Source organism: Haliotis cracherodii, unplaced genomic scaffold (genome assembly GCF_022045235.1).
Source record: "Haliotis cracherodii isolate W230 unplaced genomic scaffold, xgHalCrac1.p SCAF_1, whole genome shotgun sequence".
Classification (NCBI taxonomy): Eukaryota; Metazoa; Mollusca; class Gastropoda; order Lepetellida; family Haliotidae; genus Haliotis; species Haliotis cracherodii.
Genome location: NW_027266264.1, coordinates 84,641,123 through 84,652,875, shown reverse-complemented (window position 1 = coordinate 84,652,875; position 11,753 = coordinate 84,641,123). Strand labels below are relative to the sequence as shown.

Genomic DNA, 11,753 nt, shown 5'->3' with positions numbered 1-11,753 from the left:
AACCATATATCTATACATTTAACGTTTTTTTCGAAACATCATACTCAGGATGTAATGTGTCTGCATTCCCTTCCATGAGAGAAAAGCGGTTACCCCAAGGATCTGTCCGATTACTGTATTCAAAACGCTTTAAGAAGACTCTAGAGTGAAGGTTAGGTCAGTTGAGCCATTAACTAGCTCAGTTATACATGATTAATACTTCTCTTCACTTCACTTCTCACTTGATTTTTGATGTGACTGCAGGTAACCTGTATATTCGCTTACCAGCACTCCATTTGTGGTGATGTCACCACCATAGTTACAAAGACAAAAAACATATGAATAACAGTAAATATATGTATAAAGAAGAACAAACGTTTTCACATTTTTAGTTTTCTGTACCAAATTGTAATATTTAAATAAGTTGACTTTTGGACATTTGTCAATATTACGTTTAAATACCTTACAGAAAATTGTCACAAATAATGCATCATTGTCTTCTTTTTCGAGTCAACTATATTCATTTGCATTTGTTTATATTGACATTAGCGAATGACCTTGCCTAGATGAAACTAACCAGCGTTCATTCCTCGATGAACGTCAGTATGTTGCGTGATTGTTTTTGTCAATCGAGCAGAAAGATACAGAACCACTTTAGGGGGATTTTGCAATGTCTATAACTTACATGAAATATGGACGGTACGATAAGACAGATTCATGATTGTATATATGGCGGGTCATCGAAATGAAGTGTCCATTCCAAGTTACAACAAAGAATGCTCTACTCACAGAAAGAAATCACTAAACTTGACACCGTCGTGTATATTGCATAGGGAGATTCAACAGCGCCGCTTCTAGCGGAGATCAGCAGCTCATCTAGCCTCAGTATGAATCAAACCCACCCAGAAACTTCATATTAATCCATGTTCAGCATCAACCGGGTCTGGGTTTAATGGGTGCAACTTCGATTTCATGTGAATGAAGCCGGCATTTTATGACTTTTGTAAGACCAAGGGACGTGGAATGTTAGGGACGGAGAAACCAGTTGAGGGATGAGACGTGTGTTGTCATTCACTCTCGCGCTTTGTTTTTTGTGGGGTCAGATATCGTCATATTCCATTTTGTAGGGTGTTACCAGGATAAAATATCTTCAAGGTAGGTTTAAATTACTGTCAGCATTAAATATTGGCTTACTCTGTTGCCACATTTGCTATTGTCTGCCGTGTGTGCTGTAACACGGATTTCCCGCCCCACGTGACTGGTTGTATCAGTCTTTGTGGGTGTTGTATTGGCGAGCTGGTCGTCGGGCGTAAACCACTTCACTATGGAGGTGAAAGGGGAAGAGGATATTGCATAGTCATTTGACTTTGAAGAAACATCTACTGATGGTTCGAATCCCGGATGGGACTCAAGCTAACAAGAACGAGAATCTGTACTTTACAATGAAAGTGTTATCCCAAATATAACATTTGTTACATTTGACCACTTTCTAAATGGTATTGTGTGTTTATATAACCAGTGTTTAGCTGGAAGTTAGGAAAACATTCTTTTCCTCCTTGTTCTCAACGGAAGGAAGACCATCGCTAGTTTGTAAGAGGATCATTTATGAAAACTTTAAGCTTTCGTTACTTCATCTTGGATCTGACCAGTGAAGATCCGGGGTAGAATAGGTCTTCAGCAACCCATGCTTGCGGTAGAAGGCGACTATGCTTGTCGTAAAAGGCGACTATTCTTGTAGTAAGAAGGGACTGACGGGATCGGGTGTTCAGGCTCGCTGACTTGGTTGATGCATGTCATCGTATCCCAACTGCGTGGATTGATGCTCATGATGTCAATCACTTGATTGTCTGGCCCAGGCTCGATTATTTACAGACCGCCGTCATATGGCTGGAGTATTGTTGAGTGCGGCGTTAAACAACAAACATACAATCAATTAACAACCACGTCTGCGTTCACAACTAATTTTGGAAAATGTATAGACACGAACATGCGTGTTATGTATAGTGTTCTCGTTAGTCGTGTCAAGCCGAATGTCATGGAGAACCGACAACCGTACGTGATGAAGAAAGGCCGGCTTGACCGCGTCAAGTGTCTCAGTGGATGGGTGAAATGTCCATACCGTATTACAGGAGTGGGATTCCGGGCTAGATCCGATGGGCAGGCTCGGTGAATTGTCTGGTCCAGACTAGATTATTTACAGACCGCCCTCATATAGCTGGGACAAACTGGTGGGAGTGCAGCAACAACAAATAAACAAATTGTCCAAACTGTGTATACATAATAATTATGGACTGATGTGTCCAAGGTCAGCGTTCTGTATGGAGTTTGCCAACATTTCCTCAAGTCATTAACGATCAACAGAAAAGTAATGACCTCTTCTATTGTTTATTATTTATCGATAATCTGGCCCATACATGACATTCTCTAATGACGCCGTACAAGTTACAAGGACGTTAAATAAAAGACGCGGAACAGGTATAGTCATATCATAATATTGGTGTTGGTGAAAAATGAAAGAGAAATTCAAAACCAATACCAGGTCAAGTCAAAATATACAAACGCAAATGGATATATTTATCAATAAATTGGTCCTTTCCACATTCATAACACTTTTTATATGTCAGTACAATATACAATGAATAATGGAACATCATTACACAGGCATGGATTGAAAACAGACTGTGTGTCCATGTCATGACGTCTTTCTGTACCAGCCTTTCAGGTCTTCCAGAGTCTGTGGAAGTTCTCTTCCTTTGGTCTCCGGCAACACTTGAATCAGAACCAAGGTGATGACAGCCATTGCAGTTAATATGACACCCGGCGCCCAGGTGATATCATCTGCCTAAATGAGAGAACAAGTGATCACGATTATACTACAACTGCCAGTTTATGATGGCAGCGTCACTACCCAGCTGTACTTTAAGCCTCAAGAAGGATAATTTTGATTTTCTATTAATCAATTTACCCTTTACTTATACCACCAGTTTCAGCTCTAGGTGTCTACACTTATCAGTTGCTAAGGTACTCTAGCCCGCCTACACATGTCACATTTCACCAAGAGAACATTTTGCTGACAGTCAAGATTTCATCATTATGGGCCTAGTTATGTAATTCAAGAGATTGTACCACAGACATTCATAGTGAGTGAGTGAGTGAGTGAGTTTGGTTTTACGCCGCTTTTAGCAATATTCCAGCAATATCACGGCGGGGGACACCAGAAATGAGCTTCACACATTGTACCCATGTCGGGATTCGAACCCGGGTCTTCGGCGTGACGAGCGAACGCTTTAACCTCTAGGCTACCCGACCGCCCCCAGACATTCACAGGAATTTACAATGATATGTGGCATGTCAACGTGATGCGCTATGCAATCATATGCTATGACATTTCCAGGGAATGTTCAAGCTTACTGACTTACTAATCGCATATAGGAAATCTTTTATTTTCGTATGGTTTTGGTTTTATATGGCTATGTCAGTCAGTTGGAAATGTAAATATGTTTCTTAATGAATTTCGGAATCGGTCTATAAATATGTTCTACCAAGAGTGGCACTCCACTTTAGAGCATAGTTCACGTTATGAATATTACAAAACTTTCAAGACTTTACTTCAACCAGAAATATATTTATCAGTACTCACCACGGAAAACTTAAGAAAACAGTTAATTAAATATCGACTTGGTTTGCTAGACCTATTTGTAAATGAAGGAAGAAAACTGTCCATTGAAAAAATGAAAAGAATTTGTCCATTGTGTAATCTAGAGATAGAAAATGAAATTCATTTTGTGTTTGTCTGTCCATTTTACAATGATCTCCGAAAGAAATTTATAAAAGATTATTTAATAGCAATGTCACCGATAAACGCCTTTGTAGTTATGCTGACGACAAAGGACGAATCAAATATATTAAATCTTTCTCTTTATATTAAGCATGCATTAGCCAAAAGAAATGAATAAATCAAACAACGTGTATATCCCAATGTGTAACATATATAATTGTATCTACATGCGTAACTCTTTCTTGTATATGGGCCGGTGGCCTTTTGTACAATAAACTTCTTTTACTTTGACTTTGACTAATGCTTACTGTTTTAATGGCATTGTTTGAGTGACGGGTGCTAGCGGTAGAATAGGACATGCTTCAAAACTGATTTACAGTGATCCATTCATATAATTTCCAATACTCTATTGTCTTATGCGGCCTTGAGTCTGCTTTGTTATTTGAGGCAATATCATTAAAATCAGACCTTAGTGCTCGCTTCTGCTACACATGGATCTGAGGACATCCCATTACAGGTCACGTCAGAACGACCTTTTACCGTCCAGTGATATGACTAACAAGAATTCGCGAGAAGCCAAACAGAAAGTAGCTGTTTGTGGATCTCAATGAACATAGAACATACATTCACTACAGTATATCGTACACATTTGACTAAGGATGTGAAATTGCATCATGTATATACCATCAGTATTATAAACGGAATCACTATGCCTCCAACTCTGCCAATAGCAGCTGATGATCCCAGGCCAACACTTCTGAAACAAGTAAGTACTGAACATAACGCGTGGATTTAATTGTGTTTTGCATTTCATTCAGTATCTTTTTATGCTTTGTCATGTGCCTTAATTTGCAAACACATGAAGTCCTATATATGGCATGTGAGTTTGAATCGTTAATAGAAAAGTTCATTTGTATAACATCAAGCTAATTAACGTAAATCTTCAACCCGGTGTTAGTTTTCCATTAATTGGGATATCCTATTTTCATCCTGAGGTAACAGTCAGTTAATTTGGTATACACAGAACCATAAAATGTGTTGTTTTAAGCTGTCTAACTAATGGATGTCTAACCAGGTTACCGTCAGCAACACGAGAAGCGAGAACAGGATCAATTATGGTGCCACGTCTAACATTACGGACCCCTGAAGGTGAAGCAACTTATATAACTGTTTTCAAGACAGAATCTGGCCAATAAGATGACTAGATTCTTTAACGAGTAATAATCTCATGTTTTACCTCATCGTGGTTGGAAACATTTCTGGAGTGTAAAAGAACAACGTTGACGTAATTTCCGTTATTCCCATGGCTCCAAAACAGGAGAAGATGGTAGAGGCAATTGCTGCATTTCCATCACTCACTGTTGAAAATTGAAATTAAAAATTGAATTTAATTTTGAGTTAGGATTTGTCTCTAGCATCCTGTGATTGTCGTAAGAGGCGACCAGATGGACCGGGTGACTGTTGATAGTGTGTCGTCTTACCCCGACAGCGTGGTTTGTTGTTCACAATATCAAGCACTGGATTGTCTGGTCCAGACTTAATAATTTACAGGCCGCCGTCATATAGCGTGAACATTGCAGCGTTACACAACACTCATTATAATTTTAACTAGTTGACTGGTTTATGATGACATACAGGAAACTCTGGCATGAATAGAGGACATCATCCAAGATTAGCTAAATACATTCTTACCCGAGAAGATTCTGACAGCTGTAGCCACTGCCAGCCCCCCAGTTGTTATTATGTACAGCGCCCAGAGCGTCGTCTTTCGTCCATATCTGCAGTGTCAACCATTCACAATCAACTGATAAAAGAGTAAGCATATACTCCGAAACGTTGTGTTCCTCATTAAAGAAAGGTTGACGTCCAGAAATCCCGTCCTCATACACAATCAGTCACAGAACACGGCAGATGTTGGAGCGTATTTCCATTATCATATCCACTGAATATCCAGCCAGTCATTATTTAATCAATCATTCAATCATCTTAGTAATCGGGGAAATAAGAAAGAATCTAATTAAGTGTATCAATAATTAGGCATTGCTCCATATATACAATGATTCAAAGAACTGACAGATTTCTGACATTTGATCTTTTCAAAGGATGTGATTAAAGGTAATCTGTCGTGACTTCGAACGTTACCTGTCAACCATGAAATAGAAAATGACACCAGACGGACAGGGGATGATGGCGATCACAAAGAAGTTGATATATCTGCCTGCAGCTAATGATTCTGAAGTCAGGTAGATTCCTAGGAGGATCATACTAGACGACAGCCTGGAACAAAACGATCAGTGTCCTTAATGTACCGACCTATTTTAGGTACTGATATGTGAAGCAATAATAATGTATCCGGCCCCATTTCCTTTGCTTCTGAAGTAAGCTGTTCACATCTGTTACATGTATCTGTGATGTGTGGGGGTATATGTAAGCAATTTACTGTTCACAACCAGTATCTGTGATGTGTGGGTATATGCAAGCAATTTAGTGTTCACAACCAGGTGAAATGTGAAAACATAATATGGATAACATAATAACCTGCGTGTAAAGTTACTTGGCCAAAGCCGTTTTAACTTGATATTCAACTTTGTTTCTCACCAGCAAGTATAGGCACGTTTACTAACCAGATGAACCACATTGCAATTGTATTGATTGCCAATCGTTTAACTTTCAACAGATCAGCCAGAGAATGTGTAACTTTCACTGTGTTTTCAGAATCTTCTTTTCCCTGGGATGTTAGGCTGTTAGGTTCCATTCCAAGGGACAGCCTCCTCGGTAACAGTGACTTGTGATGGTCTTGGATATTTCCAAATTCTTCCATGACATGTCTTTTATCAACTTTATTCATTCTCGCTGCCTTCTCTAGGGTTTTCCTGATGTCGTCCACCCTACCGTGGACAATCAGCCATCGTAGAGTCTCATCAAGAAGGCTGGAAATAAAAAAGTGGGAGAGCAATTTTACTGTTATCAAACGTTTCATTTAACAGTCCGCACCACCATGTGTCTATTCATAAATCATATATACAAACATGGTTAAAATCTTAAGTATGTTAAGTCATAATATTTGACATTATGACTCAATGCAGTCACACAGGTGCACATATAGCTTTTATCCAGATCATTTCAAAGGGAGGACAATGTTAGAATAACTCACACTGCTGCGGGAATTACGGAAAGGGAGACGGAAGTTAGTCCCAGCTGTAACCATCTCCAAGACTGATCCCGTAGCGAGTAGGCAAGGCCGGCTAATACCACCAAACCCCAAATCCGGAACTGATTGGTGATAAAGCCGAACAACTTCCGGTGCTGCGCAGGGAACAGCTCCACAGAAATTGTTGCATCAGTCAAAACTAAGCCCTTAATGCGAAAAAGTGTAAACTGAAGTCGGATTAACAGTGTCGAATTTAAACCCCGTTATCAATACAAATGTCCTAATTCTGTGCCTTTGCGGATATACCCTTGTTGGCGAAACGTGGTGAGCGGTCTTCAGTATCTATATTATGTTACAGGTAATTAATCGTATCTCAAAAATACAGATGTGAGTGTCATAAAGTTGTTATCGCGTTTTGTTCAAAGTGTCCGTGAAAATCATTTGAGATTTGACAACACGGAAAGACAAGTCTAAAGCTATTAACTACACTTTGAAGTATTAAAAGTTTTCTAAGACTATAATATGTCGACCAATGTTTGAAGAATATTTGGGGCAGCCTCAGATCTTCAGTGAGACGTAAATATCAGTGAGCACAATGTTTTTCGTGTATTGCATGTGCTCTGATAACTATTCTCCGAACCTTGCGTCCCCCACCCGTACGACTTGTAACACTCACCGAATGCACTATTCCAGTAAAGAACCGCACCACAAGGAAAACTGTGTAATTAGGTGAGAAGGATGCACAGATTCCAAGAACCAGAACACAGAAGTGCGAGATGAGGTGAACTGGTCGTCTTCCATGGCGGTCGGATACTATTGGCAGTGTGGATGCTCCTATAACTTGGCCCAGAAAGAAGAGGGACATACCCAATGCCCGAAGAGGAGCCTTCTCACAAACTAGCTCCATCTGAATATAGTACTATTTTACCAACATATGCTTTATTTTCCATTATATACAATATAACAGAGACACGTTGATTACCAGCAATACGTTTATGTATCAACAAATTGAGCAGTGGCGGATTGTTTGGACAACACATCGTTCTGCGTAGATCAACGTACATTAAACTATAAATGAAATACTGCCAACAAAATAGACAGGTTCTGTCAAACAAATCTTAATACAAGTACAACATGCAAGTACAAAAGACGTTACCTAATAATCATAATTAATTTTAATAAAGGCAGTTTGTATATAGAGGATACATGCTTTGAGAATACACGTTCACTTCTGATAGTATGGATAATACATGTTCACGTCTGATATTATGGAGAATACACGTTCACTTCTGATATTATGGAGAATACACGTTCACGTCTGATATCATGGAGAATACATACTTCTGATATTATGGAGAATACATGCTCACGTCTGATATTATGGAGAATACATGCTTACGTCTGATATTATGGAGAATTCATACTCACGTCTGATATTATGGAGAATACATGCTTACGTCTGATATTATGGAGAGGTCCTTCCTTTCAGAAAAGATGTAACCAAAGACACATGGCAGCTGTTTCGTCTCCGTGTGGCCACTAACGTTGGCGACGACTCTGATGTTACACTTGTCGTAATAGATGTTGCTGTTATTGATGGTGAAGGTGTCATCGTCAATGGCTGTGATGACTTCCGACGTGTTGCTGGGCTTACTGCAGACGTGTGGAATGTTTCTTCCTGAAAGTTCCCTGTTAGTTTATATGAAGATCATCCAAGGGGAGACAGTGATGGAATAGCTCATTTTCAAATGTAAGTGAGCGAGAGCGTTTGGTTTACAGTATTCGAGTTTTATCATGGCGTGTCAGCTTGATTAAGTAGGAAAAACCGAGGCGATGCAGGATACGAATAGTTGTTGGTTTGTCAACACCATGCTCTTGTTTGTGCACCTCTTTGAGCTTTCCTTCCACGTAACACGTTAAGCTATCACTTCGTGATTCGTGATGTGGAAGAAATACTGTTCAAACCGGCGTTAAACCCGCCACACTCACAAATCTGAACACAACAGTGAGTGAGTGAGTGAGTGAGTGAGTGAGTTGCGTTTAATGCCGCTTTTAACAGTAGTCCAGTTATATCACGGCGTGTCAGATTAATGTGGGAGGAAAGCCCGAAGTGATGCAGGTCTCAGACGTTTACCACTTTGGTGAAACCCACGAGCACGGGTAAGGTGTTGACAAACCTAGAAACACAATCGAGGCGAACCGGGATTCGAACCCTGAATCATAGGTTTCTGGCGTACCCAAGGGACGCAACTCTGCACAGCGAATCGCGGTGCCTTAGACGACTGGGCCACCCGTGCCCCCCTCTGAACACAACAGATAAATATGTCTGACTTACGCCAACGAGTATACATTAAGACCTTTAAGCATACATCGATATTCCCTGGGTACTTTCATCAAGCGGATTGACAAAGAAACAAATATATTGAATGAAATGTCACAGTTGATTTTCTTTCGTGTGTCTTAACAGTCACCCAAGCTGCATGTTTTTTTCTATTCATGACGAAAGTGAACCTTGTCCGGATTATTTAGAAACAGTGTAAACACAGTATTTATATTTTCAGAAGCTCTATAGGATTACTGTGCTTCTGGATCAGGTCAACTTAACTGCCCAACCATACCGAGATGAAAGTCAGCAGCCGCACCTCCTAAGGGAGTTCTTACTTTACATTGAGATTAATGAGAGCAGGGGTCACCATGATGTGTCCTGAGAAGTACAGCAGCAATCATCTGATGATCTGAGTAGTAGACTGGAGTCTAGAATACTACAGCACTGGCATGATCAGTTAACAACAAGTCGAGTGTAGCTCCAATACAGTGAGTTGGAGAGTGAGTGAGTTGGAGAGTGAGTGAGTTGAAAACACAGTTTTCATGTTCACATTCATGCTGCTTGGAGATACCCTGAAGTTTCTGCATGAAATGGGTAAGTGAATGCGACAACCGTGTCCATGACACTTTTGGAGGAACATACACACAAGCAATGCAGAACTTGCAAACAAGAAAGGAAATGTCTTCATGAGATGACATTACATCACATAGCTAGACACTGTTCTTGAAACTTTTTGAAACATACACATGGTATTTGAAGCAATACCATGTGTACTGTCTGCTGGATAGACTTATCCTGGCATGTCTCTTTCACTGTAATCATTGATGTGTGTTTCTGTGAAACAAAAAAACTTCAAACACGCCAACAAACTTACGCTGCGAGGAAGTAGGCTGGTTCGGGCGACGGGATTCATATTAATTTGTACCCTGGTTCAGGTGCCACTGTTCATGTTACCACAATGCACTGCGATGAGGTAGGCTGGTTCGGGTGCCACTTGTAAATTGTGTTTTTCCAATAAATCATCATATACTTTGACCAAGTTCCTTTGTCAAATGGTATACATCTCAATTAGGTAATTATGGTAACGGTTCTCAGACATCCCTGTGTAGATGGTTTTATAGAATATGTAAACGGTTTCTGAGTTATTCTCTTGCAAAGAAAACATTCGTAAAAACTCCCAAACTATCAAAAGGCACCAGCTTACCACTAGACATATTTATGTGCCAAGTTTGGTGAAGAAATATCGTACGTTTTTCAAGATAAGCTCTGGAAACGAGGACTTCCGCCATTTTCAGTCTAAGTTAAAGTCGTTCCCATGTAAACTCGACAAAATATCTTTTTTTTTAAATCCCAAACTATCAAAAGGCACCAGTTCACCACTAGACCTATCTATGTGCCAGGTTTGGCTAAGATATCTCTCATGACTTTTGTGTAGTGCTCTGGAAACGAAATGTGATGGACGGATGGAAGAACGGAAGGACGGACGGACGGCACCCATTCGTATATCCCCCTTCCACTTCGTGGCTGGGAATAATAAATATTTTACTTACCGACAAAAACAAAGCTGAATATAACAACTGCTACAGAAATTGTAGATGCTTTGCAGAGGGAAAACTGTAGTATCTGGTAACGACCTTTTCCGTTCAAAGCATTCAACAGAGGATCCACTTGAACGTTGGACGCCATTGTACAGTGTTAGACCTTGCTTGTCCGACGCACACATGCGATGGGTATGCTCATACATACATTGAGTGACATTAGGTTTTCATCTGGGATATCCTTCACTCATTATTCAATCTCAGCACAGTGTGGTGGGTAGGAAGTGTAACTAATATAAGAACTCGTAGATCTCAATTGTAGGGCCTTGGAGGTCACACGGGTCATGAACCGAACGACTAGAGTCGCGGATCCTGCATGGATATGTAGAGTTTATCACGCGAGCCTGTAATGGGATGGTAAATATCCTGTATTGGGAGTAAACATTGTATTTAACGAGCCTTGTCGAGGTAAATACATTGTGTTTATTCCTCATACAGGATATGAACCATCCAAAAACACACAAGCGTGATAACCTCTTTATCATAGGATCTCATTCTTAAATCATGTGGCCTGTTGTCATCTCTCGCAAACATTACCTACACATTGCAACATTTCCTGGAATGTGCGCATTAATATATGTTGCGTCAGAAGATTTGACAATGTGACGGTAGCAAACCTCTTTCTCAGACAGTGGCGTAACGACATATGGGCACATTAAATATTGCCTACATATATTGTTTCTATTTACCTTTCGCGGCAATCCATCGGTCCACCCGCTAGAGTAAAAGTTCTGTATCAAGGGGAAGTTACTCTAACCCTAACTCTAACACGTTGTTTTGGGGCTTTCTGTTCTGTCATAACGCAAGTTAAGAGTCAGATATGGAAACTGATCCCACTAGCCTAGTGTCCTCGCCTAAACTTGTAAAATGTCTCAGCTACGTTCCAGTAAGACAATACTTTTCTGTATCTTAGACTATTGT

General features: G+C 40.1%; 1 protein-coding gene across 1 annotated transcript; it reads right to left on the bottom strand.

Annotated features, from left to right (window-relative positions):
- Positions 1-2,671: 2,671 nt before the first annotated feature.
- Positions 2,672-10,920, bottom strand: LOC139470013 (organic cation transporter protein-like). The gene is made up of 10 exons (XM_071252302.1): positions 10,785-10,920; positions 8,366-8,586; positions 7,585-7,827; positions 6,912-7,114; positions 6,382-6,687; positions 5,900-6,034; positions 5,450-5,535; positions 4,995-5,115; positions 4,442-4,514; positions 2,672-2,821 (listed from the first exon to the last, which is right to left on the bottom strand). Exons 1-10 carry the CDS (start codon positions 10,918-10,920, stop codon positions 2,672-2,674), a joined length of 1,674 nt encoding a protein of 557 aa, XP_071108403.1.
- Positions 10,921-11,753: the final 833 nt, after the last annotated feature.